Source organism: Alexandromys fortis, unplaced genomic scaffold (assembly GCF_014885135.2).
Source record: "Alexandromys fortis isolate MF-2015 unplaced genomic scaffold, M_Fortis_MF-2015_v1.1 scaffold_221, whole genome shotgun sequence".
Lineage (NCBI taxonomy): Eukaryota > Metazoa > Chordata > Mammalia > Rodentia > Cricetidae > Alexandromys > Alexandromys fortis.
In genome coordinates this window covers 1,050,449-1,074,901 of record NW_026068096.1, presented here as the reverse complement: position 1 = coordinate 1,074,901, position 24,453 = coordinate 1,050,449, and the positions used below count along the sequence as shown (strand labels likewise).

General features: G+C 52.5%; 1 protein-coding gene across 3 annotated transcripts in view; it reads right to left on the bottom strand.

Annotated features, from left to right (window-relative positions):
• The window catches only part of Ap3d1 (adaptor related protein complex 3 subunit delta 1), a 33,841-nt gene that overhangs the window by 4,461 nt on the left and 4,927 nt on the right, over window positions 1-24,453 (bottom strand). For 2 of the 3 annotated variants that reach the window (XM_050123275.1, XM_050123273.1), the window contains exons 2-23: window positions 20,810-20,905; window positions 19,355-19,435; window positions 18,583-18,663; window positions 16,462-16,569; window positions 15,714-15,843; window positions 13,229-13,368; window positions 13,070-13,143; window positions 12,461-12,510; window positions 11,257-11,306; window positions 10,794-10,842; window positions 9,017-9,162; window positions 8,360-8,739; window positions 7,337-7,568; window positions 6,124-6,269; window positions 5,545-5,686; window positions 4,983-5,054; window positions 3,897-3,972; window positions 3,621-3,808; window positions 3,241-3,314; window positions 2,510-2,678; window positions 1,278-1,349; window positions 775-882 (exon numbers count right to left, since the gene is read on the bottom strand). In XM_050123275.1, the coding sequence (XP_049979232.1) occupies window positions 775-882; window positions 1,278-1,349; window positions 2,510-2,678; window positions 3,241-3,314; window positions 3,621-3,808; window positions 3,897-3,972; window positions 4,983-5,054; window positions 5,545-5,686; window positions 6,124-6,269; window positions 7,337-7,568; window positions 8,360-8,739; window positions 9,017-9,162; window positions 10,794-10,842; window positions 11,257-11,306; window positions 12,461-12,510; window positions 13,070-13,143; window positions 13,229-13,368; window positions 15,714-15,843; window positions 16,462-16,569; window positions 18,583-18,663; window positions 19,355-19,435; window positions 20,810-20,905 (2,664 nt within the window). Of the gene's footprint in view, window positions 1-774; window positions 883-1,277; window positions 1,350-2,509; window positions 2,679-3,240; window positions 3,315-3,620; window positions 3,809-3,896; window positions 3,973-4,982; window positions 5,055-5,544; window positions 5,687-6,123; window positions 6,270-7,336; window positions 7,569-8,359; window positions 8,740-9,016; window positions 9,163-10,793; window positions 10,843-11,256; window positions 11,307-12,460; window positions 12,511-13,069; window positions 13,144-13,228; window positions 13,369-15,713; window positions 15,844-16,461; window positions 16,570-18,582; window positions 18,664-19,354; window positions 19,436-20,587; window positions 20,757-20,809; window positions 20,906-24,453 lie in introns of those variants that run through there. The other variant, XM_050123274.1, reaches the window with a different exon arrangement.

Sequence of the window (24,453 nt, the reverse complement as noted above, 5' to 3'; positions counted from 1 at the left end):
GCAATGCTCATAGAGACGGGAAAATGGCCCAGTATCTACGCATGGTTGACAGACATGAGCATGAGGTCCAATCACACACTTAAGTATCATACAGCCACCAGCATGGAGAGACTTCAAGAACATGGGGTGGCCAAGCAGTGGTGGTGCACGCCTTTAATCCCAGCACTCAGGAAGCAGAGGCAGGCAGATCTCTGAGTTTGAATTCTCTCTCTCACACATGCACGCTCACAGACACACACACACAAAAGAAACCATGGGGCTTTGGGCTAGGTTGATAGCTTGGTGGTTAAGCGTGCTTGCTGCCCAATCACAAAGGCCTTAGTTCAGATCCCAGGACCCATGAAATAACATTCACACACAATTAAAATCTTTGTTTGGGGTGTGAGGAGGGCGAGGGATGAGACAGGGTTTCCTAGGCATTTGCTACCAGACCTGGCTTAAAATAATCTAAAAAAAAAGAGAAAAAGAAAAAGGGGGGACACATCAGAGATGTTGTCAGTGAGAGAGCCAGACACCAGAGGCCACTTCATGTGGGACTCCATGCCAGCCAATGTGCAGAACAGCCAATCCAGAGTCAGCAAGTGGACCAGGAAGGGGTAGGACAGACTGTTCACGAGGTAAGGATTCCTACTAGGGTGATGGAAGGTTCTGGAATGAGATGGTGGTGTGGCTGCACAGCTTAGAAACTGCTCTGGAAATATCAGAATCCTTTTAGAGGCTCAAGCATGAGGGCTGCAGCCACTTGAAGGAAGCAGCTGGTACTGTATGCCTTACCCTTTCCTGGTCATGATCCATGTTGTCCTCCTCATCCTCCAGCTCCTCTCTCCTGAGTCCCTCACCCTCATCCTTAGCCAGGGTGACAGTACTCACAGCAAGTTCTTCCTGTAAAGCCAGGAAGGTCTGGATGGTTTTTCAGGGATAGGGTAGGGTATGGGGTTGTCTTCTACTGACTGCTCAGAGGATTTCAGCTTAAGAAGCAAAAAGGGAACTCTGAGTCCCACCTAACCAGCGCCATCCCGAGGGTTGGGAATATTCTCCAAAGGATGCCTTGTGGACAAAAGTCCTGCTGGCCACCCCTCTGCCTCACTGAGACTTGCTAAGCAGAAATCCCACTGGATAGCAGACCCAGGCCTGACTCGGGACATCCCACCGGGCTGGACTCCACTTATTGGTACCTGTGTGTAGCTCCAGGAATGCAGGGGAGATGCCTGGCACTCACTGGTTCCTGTGGAAACGCATAGGTGATACCTCTGAGGACACAAAGGGCAGGCACTTACCGTGGATGGGGCAGGAACGGGGACAGCGGCAGGTGGTGGAGTGGTGGAGAGCCAGAAGTCTAGGTCCTCGCCCTGAAGCCACAAGAAGAGCACTTTAGGCAAAGGCAGGCAGTGCCAGCAGCAAGGATGTTCTCTGGTTGCCATTCTTGCCTCCCTGCCCCAGACCATCTGACTGCTGTGTAGCATGGCAAGTTTGAGCTATGCTCTGACTGGACCCACACAGGTCCTCGGCTGCATCACCTCAGTCAAGATGCCACCACAGTCACCAGGCATTCTGGAAGACAGTGCTGTGCTAAGCGGTGACTGGAGTGAGGCAACTCGGTTCTTAGACTGTAGCTCAAACTGGGAGAAGTCAGGAGAATCCTTCTCCCTCAGTCTTATGAGAGCTGGCATGGTGGTGCAGCCTAAGCAGGAGAACGATACGTAATCTCCAAAGTGTCACCACACTGAGCTATACCTCAGAGGCCGCCTTGCATCGGTGGGTTGCATCTCAGCACTCAACAAATAAAATCTATTTCTAGCCAGCTAGTCAAGAAACTGAAGTAGAAGTATTGCAAATTCAAGACCAGCCTGGACAACTCAGTGAGATCTAGTTATAGTCTCCAAATACAGTGTAAAAAGCAACGTGGAGCTGGTAGTGGTGGTGTACGTCTTTAATACTAACACTTCGGAAGTAGAGGTAGGCACATCTCTGTGAGTTCATGCCTGGTCTACAGTTAGTTCCAGGATAGCCAGGGCTGTTATGCGCGCGCAGACACACACACACACACACACACACACGTCTTGAAAAACGAAGAGGGGAAAGGAAAAAAAAGTAAAGTAGCCTGGTAGCTGGGCAGTGGTGGCGCACACCTTTAATCCCAGCACTTGGGTGGCAAAGGCAGGTGGATCTCTGTGGGTTTGACTCTAGCCTGTCTACAGAGTGAGTTCCAGGATGACTAGAGCTATAAAGTGAGGCCCTATCGCAACAAAACCAAAAACCAAGCAGCCTGCGGATGTGGCAGGGTAAGCACCCATGTAGCATGTGCACAGCTCTGGGTTCCAGATGTTACCCATACCCCCAGCACACGATTTGTAGAAGCCTAGCCTACGACCAGCAGCTCACTGTTCATGGCCTCTCTAGCTTCCCTTCCTCACAACTGCTTCTTGCTCTGCCCCCTGGCTGGGCTGGCAGGGACCCCATAGTCCGCAGCCCTAGCTTTGCACTCAAGCCAGAGCCCCAGGGCATGCACCTTTTTGTCCTTCTTCTTCTCTCTCTCTCTCTCTTTGGGCTTCTTCTCCTTCTTTTTGGGCTTCTTGCTTTTCTTCTCTACAGTGGGGACACTTTCCTTCTCTGGGGACTTCACAGCCTCAGCATTCCTGTGTTTCTGGACAGGCAGCTTCTCGCTGTCAGCCAAGGGCCTTGGGGGAGGAGAAGACCAGGCTGAGCTGGGGCCCACCCTCAGGGCTGCTGGCCCTACAAATCCTGAGGCTACATGAATACCCATGACAACTACAGATCTGGGAGCACTGACCCTATTCCCTGAACACCCAAGCATCCCAGTGCTTTCTCCCACGTTTTGGATGTATACAGCGCATATCCATGCCCATGTGGAATGTGGGTGTCGGCATGCCAGCCCACACATCCACAGTCATGTGTTGGGCAGAGGTCGGTGCCAAGCATTTCCCCACTACTCTGCACTGTATCTTTTGAGGCAGGGTTTCTCTTACTGAACTTGGAGCTCCCTCACACAGTCAGGTTGGCTGCCAGTGAGCTCAGGGGTCTGCTGTCTCCGCCTCGGGTACTAGGGTTGGCTTTCAATGAGTGCTAAAGAATTGAGCTCAGGCCTTTTAGCTCACACAGCAGGTGCTATACTGAGCCACCATGGCCAAGGATTTTCTCAGCACCCTGGGAATCGGGACCTCACCACCCCCTAAGAGCAACCCCACCCAGTCTTCAGTCTGTTCTTCACCCATCACTTACTTATCCAAGTCAATGTCCAGCGCCCTGTAGGGGTCATTGGGGTCTTTGTCATCCTCGTCACTAGGCAGAGCATTCTGAGGGGACAGAGGGGTGAGGGCTCAGTCAACTAGCAACTATGTTGTCCTGGTGGAGGCTCCTGTCACTTCTGCCTCAAGTAACAGAATAATATGTCTGGACAGTCATGCCCATACCTGTATGTGCCCAAGGTACTAGGCTGTGGCTGCCAGCTCACATAGTGGAGAAAGTGGAGTAAAGTCATGTCCATCATTGAAGGCTTGTGTGACAGGTGACTGTAGTCACCAGCTCAGAGTGAGTCAGCCTCTTAGGGACACAGACAAGCCTGCTGCCACCAAGGCCGACAGGGCTAGGCAGGGACTGACCTCAGGCATCTCCTCGGTGACGATGTCCACGCGCTGGGCAGGGGCGATGTCCTCATCACTCTCTGTGGGCAGAGAGCTGTGGCGGCGCTTGCCCTTCTCCTTCTTCTTCTTTTTCTTGTCCTTCTCCATCCGCTGCCGGTGCCGCCGCTGCTCCTCCAGCTTTACGTACTGGTCTGACATGGGCATGCCTGTGGGGACGTGTGGATGGCCAGAGCTCAGGGACACCCAGAACCCCGTCATGTCCCACACATGAACTTAGGACAAGGAGACACTCGCCTGGAACTTTCAGAGGCACTGAGAGGTCGATCTGTACCACAGGAATATGCTCAACGCCTGGGGTGTCCTGGTATCGCTGAAGGAGGAACCACAGGGTATCAGTGTGGCTCAGACTCACAAGGCAGGAAGGGGAATGCTGTGTGTTGGAGAGTGATGGCCCTCCATGCAGCAGGGGAACATTACTCATGTGCTCCAGGTTCCATAAAGACAGGTGGGGACCTGGGACCATAGCCCTGGAACGTGATGTCTTAGGCTATGGGCAGGAAGAAACTTTTATACCTAGGACTATTCATAATTATCACTTTTTTGGACACTGACTTTAAGCTGGCCCTAACCTCAGTATGTAGCCACGGGCGACCTTAGATTTTTGCTTCTTCTGTCTGTCTCCTGAATACTGGTGACCATACCTGGTTTATGTGGTGCTGAGGATGGGACCCAAGGCACAAACATACTAGGCAAGGGCTCTACCTACAGAGTCCTAGTCCTAATCTTTGATTTTTTTTTAAAGATTTATTTATTATGTATACAATGTTCTGCCTACATGTGCCCCTGCAGGCCAGAAGTTGGCACCAGATATTATTACAGGTGGTTGTGAGCCACCATGTGGTTGCTGGGAATTGAACTCAAGACCTCTGTAACCGCTGAGCCATCTCTCTAGCCCTCAATCCTTGCTTTTTCTAAAATGAGAAACTATTACACATTTAACCTCAGGTATCCTTTGCTCCCCGGAGTGCTGTGAACTCTCCTCCTTGGCCATCGTTGTCACCAGTGACTCTGATACCACTGTAGGATCTGCCCACAAAAGCTGAAACTTCTAGGGCCCTGAGAAACTGCAATGGGCTGAGAGGCCAGCACTTCTTGTGGGTGCAATGGGCCAGCTGGGCAGAGCACCCATCTCAAGGCAGTCTAGATAGACCCCACCTAGATCACCCAGGTTGACCAAGACCGGGATGCAGAACAGTTCGGCTTAGCTGTAGCTGGGACTACACATACAGCTTGCTCCCCAAGGTATGGCCATAACTACATTACTCTCTTAGAGGTATCAGTGTGGCAGGTGGTGGAGGGACACTCAAGGACACCACTTGCCTTCTGTGGGGATGGGGAGCTCTTGATGTAGAAAGGGTTGTTGGCTTGCTCCTGCTTCCGGGCCTCTCGTCGCTGTGGGGACAGGACTCTACATGAGCACATATGTCAGAAAAGTGCCTGTCCATTTCCCAAGACCCAGGTGGGGAGGGAAGGATCAAAGCAGAAAACAGGAGGATCACCTCAAGAGGCAGAGCTCTCAGGTAGGCCTGTCTCCCAAGAGCAGCGCTCACGAACAGGCAGATTGCCTGAGGCTCCTGGGAGCAGAACTGGTCTGGGTCTACCCCACCCTCAGTCACAGCTTCTGCCCACCATTCCTATTCCTGCAGGCTTAGAAGCCCACTCCAGTGTTCCTGCTGAGGGCCCGGGAAAGGGGCTCATGGGAGGGTTCTGAACAGGAGGACAAGGTAGAACCTAAGTGTCCTCTTGCCTGTGTTACAGGCTGTGTCTGGCCAAATAGCATAGCCTCAGGTGTTCCTAGGCCTAAGAATCAGCTACTCTTTGTAAAAAGATCCCAAGCTGAGCTTCTGCCATATGCTGGGTACTCCTGAAAAGGTCTGCTCACCCGAGCCAGCTCCTCCTCATCCTCCTCAGGCTGCCGGTGCCGTGTGTGCCTTGGCTCCTCTTCATGGAAGATGGCCTTGGGTTTCTCATCCTCAGACTCACTGTCCGAAGGTGGCTCATTGATCCAGGCATCCAGGTCTAGGCTGGGATGTACAGAGGGGTCACATAGTGGCCTGGTCTCCTCTGTGTTGGCCCACCATGCACCTGTGACATCTCTCAACATCAGCACCAAAGGGACCAGGCAGGGCAGGATGCCACAACCCCGGAGAGAAGACCCAGAGATGGAAAGGTAGGAAGCCTGGGAGGAAAACAGCAGACCAGGACAGGTACCATGGAATCTGGCAGGACCATAACAAGCAGGGTACTCCCTGAGGACCAAGGAACAGCGGTATAGCAGCACCAAGACAGAGTGGTTTTATGTGAGTGAGCAAGAGCAGGGTCAGGTCATCTAGCTCCAGGGCCATCTGTTCTCCTGGCTGGTGGCAGGTCGTGGAGCATGAAAACCCCTACCCAATTTCCTAGATCGGGAACCATTTCAGTGGCTGTAGCCTCATCACCCTACCACGTCCCCAATCCTCACCCTTCAGGAACTGGGACCTTCTTCTGAGCCTTGGGGGCCACGGGGTTCAGTTCACCAGCGAACAAGGCGCTCACTTCCTCAGCCACCGGCACGCCTTTTGCCTGCAGCTTCTGCACATGCTTGACCAGCTGCAGGATGCAGGACGCCTAGGGGAGCAGCAACAGAGTGGGGTGTCTGCCCACAGCCACTAAGCCACGGGAGAACTCAGCAGCCAGTGATCTGAGGATGTAGTGCTGGGGCCTGTCCTCCCCATTAGCTCAGCCACAGGCCTCATGTCTCATTTTCTCAAGACAGGGAGAGACAAGTCCCACAAGGGTCAGACAGGAGGAGCTCAGCTATGTCACCTTCTGTGGGGCCACCTATAGCCACTCAGTCCTGTGCTGGCTCTAGGCAGTCCTTGCTACCATGCCGCACCATCAATCCCAACAACATCAAAGTGTGGCTCAGTGTGGGTCCCTACTTCTTACAGGGCTCAGCCTGGGTCAGTTCCTCAACCATGGATGGGTCAGTACCCACTCCTGACCTCCTCAAGGGGTCCCCAGCGACCTAGCAGAAGCCTCATGGCACATGGTTTGCTGAGAACCTATATTACTATGGGGCACCAGGAGCAGCCTTGGCTCTACCTTGGCCACTGGATCCCAATTCCCAGGTGTCAGCCCCGGACCTGGGCCACCTGTTGTCCCAGCACATGTCTAAGACATGCAGGCTCCTGGTTCAAGCCTGCCCCACCACAGACAAAGGGGGTCCCAAATCAGCTCTCCCACAACAGTAGCAGGGCACTGCCTACCTCCTAGGCTGGCTCTCAGGCTCATCCACACCACAATCCCTGTCCAGGGACCCCAAGCCCCAGATGGGCAGAGCTAGGATAGACTTCAACAATCCACTTTGGAAAAGAGAGAAAATCCCTCCCATCTACTGGCTCTGTCAGGGACAAGGAGCTAGTAGGGGACCAACAGGTCTCCAGACCTGTGTGGGTACTTATGTTCACACGGACATGTTCTCAGCTGGAGGTGTGGCACCTGTGGGATCTTTAGAAGGCAGCCCTGCTGCCTGCCAGACATGTGGTGTGAGCAGACAGCCCCCACTCCTGACTGATACCACGCCAGCCCTGGATGTGCTCACAGGGCATGAGTCACGCAATCATCCTCTCTGAAGCTGCCCTTGTCAGGTACAGTCTCAATCCTGAGCAGAATCCCCAGCTTGCAGGCCTTACCCGCTCCTGCACCTCCAAGTCAGCACTCTGCACAAACTGCGGCAACCGCTCCACCAGCAGCTGGGTGACCTCCTGTGCAGCCTCCGTGTCGGCGGCCTGCTCCTTCTGCTGCAGGATGGACGCGTACAGCTTTACCACGTTCTGCACATACACAGCCTGGATGTGGCCGGGCAGTGTGGTGACCTTGGGCCGCAGCATGGCCTCCAGAGTTTGCTGGGGCTCCTGTAGGTGCCTGGTGGATAGGGGCTGCATGAGGCTACTGAGCACACCCACAGGCCCATCTCACAAGGAAGCCATGCCAGGGATGTGGGGTCTAGGCTTCTCAGCTAAAGTGCAAAGTTGGGTGCTTGTTTGTTTCCACTGACGGTTCGAGGAAGCATGGCAAATATGTGCGGCCCACTTACTGCCATCAATGTTCTTGCTAATGAGCGTTTGCCTGATATGAACTGTTCCGCCCTGGGTTCAATTCCCAGCACCACAAAACCAAACACTCATCAATAAACTTCTTCGGGCATCCATGTGTACTCTGTGGCTGCCCTGTGGGGTTCAGAGAGGAGACTCCACACTGGGGCCTCAAAGGGGGCCTGATATGTGGCTGCCGTGGGCTGAGCCCAGGGGCAATGGGAAGTGCTAAGTAAGTTTCATGACTTTTCTAGAGAAATGTGCTCTGCAGGACAGCCGGAGTTGTCCACATCTGCTCTGGGTCACAGCTGTCCTATGTCCTCTAAGTCAGGTATGCGAAGTGGCATATCCACCCAGATCCTCCTGGAGCCTAGCATGAGGGCACAGCAGCTGCTCTGTGGAGCTCTACCAGGCAATTTCAGGGCTGGCGGGAATGGACCTGCCACCAGTGTATGGTGAGGCCTGGCTCTGAGGGTGACTGCCTGCCTAGCTAGGAAGAACAGATTTGTTGATGGTCTATGAACTAGAGGGCACCCTCTCCACAGTCATTGTAAGCCACATGGCCCACATGTCCCCCCCACCAGGCCATACTGGGCCACCTCCGAGGGCCCACCAACTCACTCTGAGAACTCCCCACAGATCCAAGCAGCAGCATAGAGCACCTCACAGATGCCATTGCGCTGGGTGCTGCTAGCCACCAGGTGGGCACTGTCAAGCAGTGCAGACATCTGGGACACAGCAAATTTGCGAATGGCCTTGACACGGATGGCCACATCCAGCATCTGTGCAGCGATGAGATGGCCATGGCGGGTACCCTCCAGTCGTGTCAGCTCCACAAGGATGCTGATGTACCACTCGAAGTTGGTGATGTGCTGGTAGTTGGACTGGCTGCAGATGTCAATGATCTTGGTGAGAAGCTCATCGCGGTAGGTGGTGCCCTCGGCCTTGTCCACGTGGGTCATCAGCTTTTTCACGATCTCCATCAGGTTCTTCTTGGACACCTGTGGGAGAAGACTCGGTTGGTCAGCACAGACAGTCACGAGATGACAGTTGAGACTGACTTCATGAGCAGAGGAAGGACAGTTTCTTCCCCAGACAGCAGAAGTCACACTGAGCATTAGGTCAGTGTATCATGTCTGACCAAGGGACTAAGGCCTCACTCCCTACAGACTGGGCAGGTGTCATCTGCTAACCCCAAGAAGCTCAGGCTGCTGTCCCAGCCAAGGTAGGAGGTGCAGAAGCTTCAAAGGCTCCCTATACTGGCACAGTGACACACACCATTCCATAGAGCAGGTCGAGGGCGCGTAGGCGGATGGACTCATCCTTATCATCCAGGCACTGCAGGATCAGGTCCTTGTGGGACTGCACGGACTTGGGGTGTGTCTTCAGGATTTTAGACATGGCCAGCAGCCCCAGGTACTTTACTGTGAAGATCAAGTGGCCATTAGTTTGCAGATACTGAGGGGAATACCATGGTCAATGGGTGCAACAGGGGGAATTTGTCACCATTTCTGGCCACTGTGGCCCCAGTTGGTGCTGACTGCCCCCCCCATGAAGCCAAAGTAGAGGCTGTGTACCCCAACCTAACACAGCATGCTCCACAAGCATAGCCTTCTAGGAACTGGAGGAACAGGTGTCAGAACTATGCAGGGTGAACTCCCATGTGCACTGTGCGATGGCTCAGCAGTAGTGTGCACAGCTCCTCCTGTGCACACGAGTCCAGCTTCTAGCATCCACATTGGGTATTCTGACTAACTCCAGCTCCTGGGCATCAGGTGCCTCCAGTCTCCACAGGCACTGGAATTTCTGAGCATAGACCCACACACAAACACATAAGTATGAGTGACAAAAACTTACAAAGAACTTAAAAATTTGTATATTTAAAAAAGAACCCTGCTGGGTGTAGTGGTAAATGCCTTTAAACCCAGGCGGATCTACAGAGCAAGTTCCAGGACAGTCAGGGCTACATAAAGAAACCCTGTATCAAAAAAAAACAAAAAAGAACCCCAACAATGGTATGTTTGAGGAGGTCACTGCTAGCCAAACTGAGCCCAGAGAAGGCCTTGTGGAAAAGTAAAGAGAGGCGGAAGCGAGAGTCACCCAGAAGCCTCACTTTGTGACAGATGGCCCAGAGATGATTTCCAACAGCAAGGACATGAGAGCTGCTGAGATGCTATGGTCCACAGAGGATGGACGGGGACCCATAGTGGACACTGGAAGCTAGGCCTGCCACTTGGTCTGATTACCAATAGATGTCACTGACAAGGATTCCAATCAGAAGTAGTGTGAAACACAAGGAAGGCAACAGAAGATCACAGGACCAAGCATACCTAGCCAGAGGTCTCTGGACTTGAACCCTGGCTCTGTGCACTTCCCAAGTGCACATGATAACCCGTACACCAGGCCTCCCTTTCCTTCAAATGAAAAACAATCACTGTTTTTTTACATGGAGGTGTACACCAAGGTCAGAAGACCATTTGTAGGAGTCATTTCTCAGCCCACCACATGAGGTCCAGGGAAGGATCGGGGCATCAGGCATGGTGGTAAGCCTCTTTATCCACTGAGCCATCTTACCAGCCCCTAGTTTTGTGAGCCAGGTTGGCCCTGAACTCCCACCTCTCCTGCTGCGTGCAGACCTTACATTGTTTACTTTATTTCTGAGACAAGGTTTATGGAGCCCAGACCAGCCTTGAATTCATCAGGTAGCCAAGCATGACCTTGACGACTGTGGCCCCACCTGGTTTCTGAGGCAAGGGTAGGCCTGGATCCTATAGTCTGGCATACCAGCGTGCCCAAACAACTAAGCCTGAGCCCACCCTAGATCATTTTCATGTTTGCTGTCTCCACACTACACTCAGCACAATCCCTGTCAGGGTACCTGTGTTACAACCACTTAGTGCCCCCTTCCCATGGTGACTGCTCCTACTAAACCCACAAAATCATCATGCTGGAAGGCATGAGGAGAGCAGAAGGGCAGAGGATCCCGAGGTTTGGGATTTCTGAATTCTAGGCATGGTATTCATGCATGGCAGCCTAGCAGGTGGCAGTGACTTACGGTTCTGGTCTGAGTCTTCAATCAGTATCCTCAACTTCTGAACGCAGAGCTGAGGAGGAACATCACACTAGTCACGGTTTCCCAGGCAGGGCTCAAGTTGGTCACCCCTCCACCGCGCTCTGCAGCCTGTTAACAGTCCTGACCAAGGGCAGGCATCTGGGTGCAAGAGGGCAGGTGACTGCAGCCTTCTCACTGGGGACCCTGCTCAGTGTGACGGATCTGAGGGCCAGTGGGGGTATCTCATGATCACAGCAGCTGCCCAAGCAGACTGCATTTGGTCCCCACAGGGCGAGTGGAGGTACAGTGGGGAAAGAGGGTGCCTGAGGGAAGGCTGGGGCAGGAGGGGTTCCTTTACACTTCAGCTGTTTGAGAAAAAAGAACTTGGAGATGACCACCACCACGCCTGGCCACCCATAAGCCTCAGTTCAGTTGATCTGTGTAGGCCATCTTCCCAGAGACGCACCTGGATGCTGGCGCTGTGGTTGGGCATGCCCGAAGACAATGAGATGAGCACTGGAACACAAGGAAGATGAGATGAGTGACCCTGGTCAGACAAGGACACCCTGCTGACCCATCCCCACCAACAGGGGCCTGAGACAGCTGCATGATCTGAAGGCAGCTATACTGGCTGAGTCTTGGGAAGTCAGGGGATCCAGCCTGGGTCTCCCACTCTCCCAAACTGGAGTAGTTCTCGGGCACTGAAGCACTGGTACACAGTCCCTGCTCATGTCTGGGATCTGAGGTGCAGACCTATGCTGGGCTTTGCAAAAACCCTGAGTGTTGATGGTTTGGGGGAACTCTCAGATGACAGCAATCACACATCATATCCTGTATGTGGCTGAGGACACAGCACGATCTGACTCTCAGGAAGGGTTCCAGAAGCCATGGCTGCTCTTCCTGTGGCTGACAGCTGGGTCGTGTCACTGGGGTATAAGGGTAGCCATGTGAATCCTAAGGACTCCCTTGATCACTGTGACCTTGAGACCTCACCTGGGAGCTTACACCTTCATGCTATCTTTTCTCCTCTGCTCCTTCTACCCAGGCAGAACAGCCATGCTCAATCGCAAGCCCAAGGATGCTTGGCCCAAGTCCTGAATCTTGGGTGTTGTGTGCACGTGTGGAGACAAAGGTAAAGGCAGACATCCTCTGTAATCCTTCCCACCCTCCCTAACCCTGGAGCGCACCAAGTGACTAAAGTGGATGACAGCCAGCTCCAGGGATCTGCCTGTTTCTGCCTCCCCAGTGCTGCAGACTGTGCTCAATCCCCTATGCCTACTCCTACGTGATCTCTGGATGATATGACTATCTCAGCTCAGTTCTGCTGCAGGGGCCTGGAAGAAGTCTGGAAAAGTGGGATGTGCCTTTCAGGTTGGGCTCTGTTCCCACATGGGAGAATAACCTCTAAATTTACAAAGGGGCCTGAGGAAGGGCTGAGGGATGAGCCCTGCAGAAACCTGAGTTTACAGCAGCACCAGAGAAGAGGACTTGGGCAGGAGCCAACCACCTCATCCAGGAGATGCTCTGGGTCCTAGACAGCTCAGGCCTCTCAGCTCCTTCCAGCAAGAAGGCCCCTGCATCCTCTCCTAGCATGGAAGCAGCTCGAGAGGGGGGCTGATCCCCCACCCACACCAGCACCCTCCTAGCAGGGCTATGGTCAGCACACTCACCTGCAATCACGGTATTCACACACTCGTACAGCAGAGACATGGCAGAGGTGCTGAGAGAGAGGAAGGTATGAGGACCCAGCCCAAGCAGTGTCACACACAAAAAAGATCACTCTGCTGGACTCCATGGGAACAGTACTACTGCTGTCCCTCTAAAACCCTGTGACACCACAGTGATTACTGTGGTCCTCCCAGCCAGGGAATACAACCCAATACTTTCAACTTCTCCTACTTCCAGACTGAGGCTGAGCCCCAGACCACTCCAACCCCATCCCTGCACATCATGATTGCTTATAGCTCCTCCTGTGTCACCCAGGGGGACAGGACATGGCGCTGGGGCCCCAGGAGGGTAAAGGGCAACATGAATGCACTGCTTGGCATGTGGAGTATAGGTGAAACTGAGTATAGTGGTGTACACTTATAAACCCAGTACCCAGGAGGCTGAGGCAGGAGGACTACTGTAAATTCCAGGCAAGACTGGGTTATAGAGTGAAATGTGCCTCAAAAAAAATCAAATAGACTCAGTGAGCCAAGAAGGGCAGGACAGAGAGGAGTCAATGTCAGAGTGGCACCAATGTTCCTGCCCAGGGATGGTGGCTGAGTAGCAGCTACCTGTGAATGAGGTTGGTGAGAGGCTCAATCAGCTTCTTGCCCAGTCTGGGCTCCAGGGGAGTCAGGGCGCCGAACTACAGGGACAAGGGTGCTGTGGTCACTGGAATACCACAGACTGCGGATACAGGCCCAGCACAAACCCCACCCTTCTGGACTTACCAGCTTGATGATCTTGATAAGGACCCAGTTGTTGGTGGAGGATGTCATAAGCTTGAAAAACAGCGGGGCCAAGGACAGGTAGTTCTTAGGGTTGCGACGTGCTAGCTCGCAAATAACATTAACAGCTGCAGACTGCACCCCTGAGGACCAAAAGATGGGCCCACATCAGCAAAGAGTAGGATGTTCTACAACCAGGGTGTTGTTTCTGTTAACATGGGTATCCCTATTTATAGGGACCATCCCTATGAGTAACAATCACACACCCAACACAGCAAAGAAGCCTTCCCACCTACAGGGATACCCTGGATAACAAGAACTTGCGGTACAGGGGTCTGTGGAACCTGCGTACACTCAGCATGTGGCATAATTCCTGGGCTTTTCCGAAGACACACTGCTTCTGTTCATGACAGAAACAGTTTATCTATGCCCCGTCCCTTAAGTAACATTTACGTTTTATGTTTGCTGCCTGTATGCATATGGATCACACGTGTGCAGAGCCTGTACACCAGAAGGGACTGCCACGTGGCTGCTGAGAACTGAACCCGGATCATCTGCAAGAGCAGACAGTGTTATTAGCAGAGCCCTCTCTCCAGCTGTACTTCCCCTTTAGCTTTTATGTTTTCTTTCTGTTTTTTTTTTTTCTTGCTTGCTTGCTTGAGACAGGGTTTCTCTGCATAGCTTTGGCTATCCTGGCACTCTATAAACCAGGATGACCTTGAACTCAGATCCACCTGCCTCTGCCTCAGAGTACTGGGATTAAAAAGTGCACCATCACCGCCTGCCTCCCTTTTTGTTTTCTTGAGACTGGGTACTGATGTGGGAGGGAGCCTCCACAATGGTCTCCATCCACAAGTTGCCCATGCTGACATAAGCAGACCTGAGTGGGATTGTTTCCTTGGTTTGCCACTGCTGCCCAGTCTGGCAAGGGTGTGTGTGGGGGAATGGACATTTGTTTTCTCCCAAGGAAAGGTTCACAGAGCCCTGGGCTAAAGAACACACTGCCTTAGAATGAATATTCACACACGCTCACAGAAGCACACACAAGAGTATCTTAGCCCCCATCCCAGGGAGCCCTAGGCTTCCAGGGTGACAGGACTGCTCTCTAGGGCTCCGGCTTGCCCAAGGCATCAGGGGCTAGAAAAAGGGAACATCAAGTGGCAAATGATGACCAGTCACCCCATTTGTCGTAGCTAGTGAAGCCCCAGCAAGAGCTGAGATGGGAGGAGCACCTCTTGGCAGCTCAACAGCTGTGCAGGGTCGTGAAGAGCACCCTACTAAGGGTGCCACCATACGCAGCCCCAGCCATTGCTTACTTTTTCTGAGGCAGGGTCTCAGGGAAGCAGGCTGGTCCTCAACTCCTGACCCTCTGCCTCCACTGCCAGGCATATGCCAACCACACTCGCTCTATGTAGAGCTGGGGATGGGATCCAGGCTTTAGCAGGTGCTGGGTGAGTGTCCTATCACCTGAGCCCCAGTCTCTGGTCTTAGTCTATAATTCAGGCTGACCTTATAATTCTGCTGCTTTATCCTGCCAAATAAGTAGCTGAGGTAAACAGCAAGACACCACAAGGGAAATAAACTGAGTGCCTGGCCCACCATGGATAAGCTTACTACAGAGCCTCTTCCATTACAGGCCAGGAGGGACCTGGATCCAACTGCTAGCCAACAGCCTACAGGCTATATTGTGAAGCTGAACTTCCTGCTGTGAACCCACCCAGCAACTGCACAAACACTCACCCGCCCATGAGCAAAATGCCCAGTTGAGAGATCTCATGGCGCACTTTGTCTCCAAAGGCCTGTGCTAGGCTGTGTGGTCACTGTAACTATATGGTCCCAGGCTACAGAACCTGTTCTGTTGCAAAGTGTACTCCTTTTAGGAAGTCTGGATATATTTAAGTTTCCCAGGGCAGTGTGGCATGGCACCTTTCTTATTTTCCAGCCCCATCTCCTCCCAAGTCTCTCTGAGGGACATGCAGTATGACACAGCACCGTGTCTCAGGCTTCAGGACCCCAGGCAGCACAAGCCCGAGAAGGACCCAGTAGTTACTTTACCTGTGTGTCTCATCTTAAAGAGATGTTCCTGAGCTCAAATCCTAAATGACCACAATTTTAATCAAATGACATTTAAAGCCTCTACATGTTCCCCAGCCCCTCCAGGCTCTTGGGCTAGATGTAAGGCCCACAGCACCCTGCACTGTTCAGTCAACTCTGCAGAGGTGGGAGATAGCAAGACTCACTAGGCACAGCTGCATAGCTTCCAGGGAACCCTTGGGCTCCACTGACCTTAGAGCAAGCTGGCTATGCTGCACCTGACAATCCACTCAGGCCAGGAGGAGAGGCCTTGGGAGCCATGGGAAGTTCTACTCACTCTGTGAACTGTGGCTTGTGGACTAAAGGAGATTTGCAGTGGAAATACAGATGCCTCCCTCTATGCCCCACCCTCCCATCCTCAAAGGAGCTGGCTAGGCAGTTTCCTGTTACCAACCTGGGTCTGGGTCTTCCAGCTTCTCCTTGAGCCGGGGGAAGGCGGGACGCAGCGACTCAGGGTACTTGAGGAACACTTTGTACATGATCAGGACTGCCTTCTTCCTGATGTACGGCTTTGTGTGAGACATCTGCAGGGACACTAGGACGGTCAGCAACTCACCTGCCCAGCGAGTCGCCCAGCACCCCTTACTCCCTCCACAACCCACCTAAAGTAGGCCCTGCTGCCCTCAGGTTCCATGTCAGCCTCCCTCCTACGTTAGACATGCCAGCCCACAGACTACCTTCACGAGTCTGCTCCAGGACAGTCTCCGCACTAACCACTAGCAGGAGTACCTTATCTCATCAGGCTCTAGGTGGACTCTGTGCAAGCCGTGCATGCTCTCTATCACAGGGCTGGCAACTATCTGGAAAACCTCACAAGCCACACTGCTACCCAACGGGCTAAACAATCTGTCACAACAGCTGCAGCCACCACAGAAGGTCATAGCAGGTCCTAGTGGAACCCTGTTTACAACAGGTACCTGCTAGATCTGGGTAAGACAGTGGGCTCTGCCCCCTCCCCACAACGGTACTGATGAACTTTGAGATTCACCAGGCAGGATCAAGGCTGATTTTTGCTTGGTCCCATCCACCCTGGCCACACACCAGCCACTTCGAGGGCTTGTTTCTGTCTCCTCAGAGCAAGAGTTCAACTCTGGGCATCGCCGGATGAAAGTAAAGGGTGGTGCAGGCACACACAAACTCACCAGGGTCATGATGTCATTTGCCAGGTCTCTGGCAAGATCTGGGGTGACAAAACAGGACAGACCAGTCAGTGCCACTCCAGTGTCGTACTGGCTGGGGCTGCTCAGGTCCTGCAAGGGGACAGCAGGCGCGTCAGTGCAGTCCCCTGGGACCATCTGATGTCTGTATCCCAGTCACACTGCTGCCCAGCAAAAGGTGGTGTTTCATAGCTCCTCTGCTGCCATCAATAGGAACACAGTTTGGAGGCAGAGGACTAGAAAGCCAACAGGTCTCTGGACTCCTTGGGGACAGAGGCTACTCTGTAAGTCACAATTCCTAGGCAAGGTCTGCCCAGCTCCTGGTAATGCTATAGGAACCTGACTCTACTCAGGGATTCCCCATGATACTAGGGACAGTCCTCTGGCTGTTTCCGAGCTGAGAGGCTCTGGACCAGTGTTGAGTTCATCCTTCTAATGAGCCAGGGACCTGAGGCAGAAGACTATCCCCACCTGCCTCCATTTCTTCTGGTGTCCTGACTCCCCGCTCTCACTAAGGCAGTGCACCTGTCATTAGAGGGCTCACCGCTTTTGAAGGGCTTCCCAGCTATGTCATGGACACCCTGGGGTGTGCTGAGTAATAATTGGCAGAATATTGGAAGCTTTAAGGCCTTTGCTTGTGCAGTGGGCTCAGAAAGCATCAGAAGCTACGCACAGCCAATTGCCCTCAGAGGCCAGACGTCACAGTATCGCCGCCCAAACAAAGAAGAAAAGGAGTGAGCAATGAGAGCACTGCCCTTCCAGGCGGTCCCCCCCCCCCCCCAGACAGGGTTTCTCTGTGGCTTTGGAGCCTGTCCTGCAACTAGCTCTTGTAGACCAGGCTGGCCTCGAACTCAGAGATCCGCCTGTCTCTGCCTCCCGAGTGCTGGGATTAAAGGCATGCGCCACCACCGCCCGGCCCTTCCAGGCTGTTTTAAACTGCATTGGGACTGCAGAGGCCTGGGACAACATGTGCCTGTGCTGAGTCAGCACACAGGTCCCTGCTATACAGACATCAGGGCCTAGTCAGGACATCAGCAAATGCTAAGGACAGCAGTAACTCCAACCTTCTCCAAGCTCCCATGTCTCTTAAACAGGGAGGCCTAACCCCTGGCCTCACACACTGGAGGCACACAGACAGCTAGACACTGATGTAGCCAGTGCCAGTCTCAGCTCCAAACCAACCCCACTCACCTCCCTCCTAGAGCCCAGTTTCCTCTCAGAGCCTGGCCTCTCAGATGCAGCTTCTTCTCACAAGGCCCAGACATTCAGGACCTTGTCCTTTAGAAGGCCCCGCCCACCTGGGTCTCTACTGCTCCCAGAAGGACCCAGTCACTTAGACCCCTGTTCCCAGAACACCTAACCAACCCATGATCTGCTCCTCCAAGTGCTCTGGCTCACCCAGGCCTCCTGCCTGAATGACTCCACAACCCTGACACACTGCCCAAGTGGCTCGCCATGGTACCACTCAGCCCTGCACCTCCAGCCTCACCCTCAGCCAGGATCCATCCTTACCAGCACCAAGAGCTCCCTATTCCACCTGACACCTACCTGCCCACAACACACTCCTAAAACCCCAGCCTCAAGACGAGTGGTGGGGGTGCATGCCTTTAACCCCAGTACTTGGGAGGCAGAAGCAAGCGGATCTCCGTGAGTTCGTGGCCAGCCTAGTCTACGAGAGCTAGTTTCAGGACAGTTAGGGCTGTTACACAGAGAAACCCTGTCTCAAAACAAACAAAAAACAAAAACCTGAAGGTTGTGCTGCAGGGGTCATGCCCTTACTCCAGCATTTATGAATATAGGGTCTGTCCTACGACAAAAATTATAAAGGGTCTGTAGCACAAGGCAGACAGGAAGGGGAGGGGCATGGCCAAGAACATCCACAGGCACTGGGGTTCTGGAGGGACTGACTGTAGCTGCTCTGTAGTACTAATGGGGAGTGGGGAGGGACATGCAGAAAGCTCCAGTCTCAGCTCTCCAAAGGTAGGAAATAGGAGCAGTAACATGGTCTTCCAAAGCTGACCCAGGTGGGGAAGTGCACCAATGACAGGGCCCTCAGTGGTCGACTTCTGTAGCTCACTTGAGTGGTAAGAAAGCATCAGGGCCTACCTTGCGGATCTGGTTGGTGGTCAGCATGATGACATCGGTGCCTTCGTGGAAGCACTGGGAGGCGGCAAGGTAGCCAACACGCTACAGAATCAATAGCCACAGCATCAGAGCCAGAGCCACCTGGAGCCTGTGGGGCCACTGCAGGCCCACAGGAGCACCCAGCAAACTCTTGTGGACAAAGGATGACAACAACGGAGCACCTGAATCTCTTAGGAGCTCCTACAGAGGGGGACAGGCTCCAAGGCTCTTCCCTAATGCCCCTCTCAGTACGTGCAGACAGTTCTACCCACTCTGCTGTATACACATACACAGCAGGCAGCCCCTGGTTCTCGTGATTACCATTCAAGACCAATCTCAGCTACAGGGGGTTCAAAGCCAGTCCACAGTGTGAAAAGTCAGTCATCCCTAACCAGTGTCAAGCTTGGCAGTGGTGGCCCATGTCTTAAACCCCAGCACTCGGGAGGCAGAGACAGGTGGATCTCTGAGTTCCAGGACAGCCAGGGCTACACAGAAACCCTGTCTCAAAAAACAAAGCAGCTGGGAGGTGATGGTGGAGTAAAGGGTGGGTGGCACTTCACCTGCACTGTCCTCCAGCAGAAGCTGCCGCTACCTCATCCATCTCAGGCCCTCCCCACTGGCAGGATGGCTACGTGACACTTTCTGGGCAAGCATGCTGTCTCCCTTCAACAGCAGGACCACTGGCCATAGGACCCCCCTCACTCAGGGTCTGCACACATAGCACACCTGCCTACCAGACATTCTGGGTCCTCACCTTGAATGTGAACTTGGAGGCGCTCATGACTTCAATGATGTTGAAGGCAGCCCAGCTGATGTCGTACCCAAGCATCTGTAACTGTTAAGGGGGAAGCACGGAAGTTTGTACTCAGGAGACAAGGCGCGAAGGTCCAGCCACAATCAGAGCACTCACAACACATGTGGGGGAACAAAAAGCATTCAATCTGATCATACAAACTTCATCCATCACACTTCCTTGTAAACTTTTATATTTTCTTTCCAACAAATGACTCTCACAAGGCTGGAGGTACTTCAGAGGGAGAGTTCCTCAGGGAAGCAGCACCACCTAGACTCCTTCACAGAGAATCCCCCTCGCTCTGAGGGTGTGGCTCAGCAGAAAAGTCCCTACCCGGCATGTGAGAGACTGGGCTTCCAATCCAGCACTTAAGTAAACTAACAAGGAGAGCTGGGTGGTGGTGCACATGTCTTTAATCCCAGCACTTGGGAGGCAGAGGCAGGAAAATCTCGAGTTCGAGGCCAACCTGGTCTACAGAGTTCCAGAAGAGTTAGGGCTGTTATACAGAAAAACAACCCCCCCCATCTTGAAGAAAAAACAAAAACAGTGTGTGTGCATATGTAAGGTGCAGCTGCCTAGTAGAGCACTTGCCTCAATGGTACCAGGCTCTGAATTCAATCCAAACACTGTTCAAAAAACAAAAGGGCTAACAAGAAGACTCAGCAGATAAAGACACCTGCTGCCAAGTCTAATGACCTGAGTTTGAGTCCTGTCACTCGAATAATGGGAAGTCAGACCCTGCAAGTTGTCACTTATACAAGCACCATGACATACTTGCATATACACACACACAAAAAAGTGTAATTTTAAAAAATTATAAAAGAGAGCTGGGCAGTGGTGGCACACGCCTTTAATCCCAGAACTTAGGAGGCAGAGGCAGGCGGATCTCTGTGGGTTTGAGGCCAGTTCCAAGACAGGCTCCAAAGCTACAGAGAAACCCTGTCTCGAAAAACCAAAATAAATAAATAAATAAATAAGAGCTAGCTTGGTGGCTCATGCCATTAATTGGAGGCAGAGGCAGGTGGATCTCTGTGAGTTCAAGGCTAGCCTAGTCTACAGAGTGGGTTCCAGGATAACCAGGACTACAGAGAGAAACCGTCTCAAAAAATAAGTAAGTTAGAGAAGGGCAAATTTTCCTACAATAGTTAGTGACGGCCTTGTGCCACACTCTAGAACAGAGAATCAGTATGGTACCTGTCTCCCAACCTGAGGAGGAATGGGGGCAGAGGTCAGCCACATCCACCTGCCCTGTAGCCAAAGGACAGGTTCAGAACTGGAGCTTCTGCACCACATGCCCAACCTGCACAAGAGCATCGGGCAAGACTCTGCACAAGCCTTGCGCTGCACACAGCAGCAATGTAAGATGGACAGACAGACAAGCAGGCAGGCAGGCAGGCCCACAAGAAAGGCACTCACGTAGGTGAGCTTGCAGACAGCGTTGGCCTTTACAGCGATGTTGTCCTGCTTCAGTTCCTGCTTGATCTCGTCGATGCACTGAGAGATGTACTTGGCCTGGGTGGGAGACAGCAGTGTGATGCGGGACAATCAGTGGCCAGGCCGGAGGTGGCCAGCAGGTGCTCAAGGAGGTGGGCAGGACGGAGAGTCGAGCCAGCTTGGTTGCACAGAGACCTGAACCCTAGCTGTGTGTCAAAGTCCAACTGGGCACCTATTTATTCTTTACTGGTTGGAAAATCCAGCACAAGGGAATCTAGGGTTGGGAAGTAGACACATGGAACTGGGAGAGGCTAGTGACTCTTCTCGGTGCCAGGAAGGGAAGGCGGAATTCTGGACCTAGGTAGTGTTGCAGTCACCTGCCTGATCCACCTTTGCTACAGAGCCCACTGAACCCCCCTTTCCGCCCATGGGCTGCTCTGCACAGTCCTAGTCATTGGTATTCACCTTTGACCTCCCCCCTCCCCTGGCACAAGCTCAGCAAATACACTAAAAGACTTCTTGGGTCACACAGGTCAACCTAAGAGGACTGAGGCACAAAGTCCAGAGAAAATGAGATGTGGGCCCTGGGCAGTGCCGCCTGCACCACTCCGGGACAAGCACAAAAGGAGTCAAAGCAGCCCCCGGGACAGCAGGAGCTGGAGGAGGCCCTGAGGTGCAGCCACAGCAGGGCATGGAGCCTGGCTCTGTCATGACAGCGGAACCAGCAACCCCATCAGAGGTGCAGCACCGCACACCCAGAGCCCTCTACCACACTCCCATGGGTATCAGCTTCCACCCCAAGGCTGACCTAATAGGCTGCTTGTGGAACCATAACTGACCAGGATGTCTTGTTCCTAGCATGGGGAAGAGCCACAGTTGTTCAGCACCCTCTCAACAACAGATTGGTTCACTTTGGCCTCTTGGGTTTCATATAGCCCAGACTGCCATGTATTGAACTCCTGACCCCCATGGGATGGCAGGCATGGGCTACCATGCCTGGCTAATCAGAGTACTTTCCTCAATATTTTATGATCTGGACTGAGTCCAATGGAACAAGTGTCACCACAGTCCACCTCAAGACACTAAATGACACTCGGGGATCCTTGGCATTGCCCTGCTGTAGGAATGACCTTGCCTCTCCCTTCAAAGAACTGGGATTGAAAAGGGAAGAAGCCAAGGTCAGCATCTGTGAAAGGGGTGGACCCTCAGCTGGAGGGAGGGTGGAGCTTGAAGAGTAAACCAAGTGGGAACTCAAGGAGTGCCAGAGTTCCATTTGGCAAGTGATGCCTGCCCAAATACTCAGAGCAGCGCTCCACCAGGACTCAGAAGCTGCATGTTCACAGTCTCTGCAATATCCTCCTGGTTTTCAGGAGGGAAGGCCACTGTTGCCCAAAACACAACCTAAAGAGACTCTATTCCCCAGGTCTGGTAGGGCAAGCCTGTAATCACAGTACCTGAGAGACCGAGGCAGGGGGACTGCCTCAAAAACTCAAACTAAAAAAGAAACAAAGAGGGGCTGGAGAGATGGTTCAGCAGTTAAGAACAATGGCTGCTCTTGTAGCAGTGAGTTCAATTCCTAGTAATACTGGCTCACAACCATCTACAGTGGGATCTAATGCCCTCTTCTGGCATAAAGGCATACATACAGACAGAGAACTCGACATTAAAAAATAAATAAATCTTACAAGAAAAAGGGTTGGCAAAATTGCTCAGAGGTTAATAGCTCTGACTGCTCTTCCAGAGGTCCTGAGTTCAATTCCCACAACCATCTCTAACAGAATCTGATGCCTGCAGGCAAACATGAAGGCACAACATGGAATACATTAAATATGGCTCAGTGAGTAAAGCGCTGTTCGTGCTGAGGACATGTGCAATCCCAGGTGGAGGCAGAAACTTCAGGAGTAATGGGCAGGCCAGCCTGTCCATATCAGGAGCGTCAGAGATTGCCTCAGATGTGTACTTCTTGCCACACACGAGCACTCAGGAGTGTAAGGGCTCTGGTATAATGTAATTCACCTAGTGGATTTTTACAGCCTTGGCGCAGGAGCTGAGCTTGTTAGGTGTAAATCCCAGGGGGGAAACAGAGAACAGAAGAGGGAAAATATTTTTTAAAACAGCAACTCAAACCACCCCCCATTCGGTGAGAGACAAAAAACTCACACTTTAGCCAGGAGTGGTGACACATGGTTTTAATCCTACAACTTCAGGTGGCAGAGGCAGGTGGATCTCTGTGAGTTCAAGTCCAGCTTGGTCTACAGAGTGAGTTCCAGAACAGCAAGAGCTACACAGTGAGATCCTGTCTTGAAAAAACCATACAAAAATAAGAAAGAAAGAAAAAAAAGAAATTCCCGGGGCTGGAGAGATGGCTCAGAGGTTAAGAGCACTGACTTCTCTTCCAGAGGTCCTGAGTTCAATTCCCAGCAACCACATGCATGGTGGCTCACAGCCATCTGTAGTGAGATCTGGTGCCCTCTTCTGGCCAGCAAGCATACAGACAGACAGAACACTGTATACATAATAAATAAATAAATTAATTAATTAAAAAAAAAGAAAAAGAAATTCCCAATTCAAGAAGCAGCACTGAGCCGGGCGGTGGTGGCGCACGCCTTTAATCCCAGCACTCGGGAGGCAGAGGCATGCGGATCTCTGGGAGTTCGAGGCCAGCCTGGTCTACAAGAGCTAGTTCCAGGACAGGCACCAAAGCTACAGAGAAACCTTGTCTCGAAAAACCAAAAAAAAAAAAAAAAAAAAAAAGAAGCAGCACGGGGCTAAGGTGCTCTTTCACTGGGCCAGTGTCTGATGTGCAGCTCACAAGGACTATAACTCAAGTTCCAGGGCATCCAGTGCCCTCTTCTGGCCTCTCCAGGCACTGTGTGCCCATGGTGTACAAATATGCATCCCTTATCCCAACTGTCATGATACCCATGCCTATGTAGAGATACTCTATCTCAAAACATAAAATAAAAACAAGGGCAACAAAGGTATGCTCCTGAAAACAAACTCTGCAAGCTGTCCTTTGACCTCTGCATAGACACTGTGGCCTGTCTAGACACAGCAGGGCTGGTATCTCCTCAGGCTGCAGGTGCATTCCTGTCATTCTAGCACTTAAAAAGGTGGGGGAGGCAGGAGGATGTCTGAGTTTGAGACCAGCCTGGGCTACAGAGTGAGATCCTGTCTCTAAAAGAAATGAAAGCCAAGCCTGAACCCGAGCTTGATCCCTTGAAACAACACAGTAGTAGACAAGAGACAGACAGACAAAATAAAAACAGGGCAGACACACTTTCTCCAGATACTTTTGTTTCTGTGGTGCTGGGGAAGAAGTCCAAGGCCTTGGGCAGCCCAGCGCCTGCTCACCACTGTTACACCACAGCCCTGGACTTCGCAAACATGCCTCACTGTGTAGCCCAGGCTGGCCTTAAAGGTGGACCTTCCTATCTGTGACAACTGGCTTTGTAAAAGAGGGGGCTGCTTTCTCAGGCTGATAAGAAGGCAGCTGCCAAACCCAGAGAAGCCAGGCAGAAACCAATGGCTCAGCTAGCACTTCCTGTTTTGAGTACTGAAATCCTAGTTCCCCAGGTGAGCCTGGCAAGGGCGTTGTCATAAAAAAAAAAAAAAAAAAAAAAAAA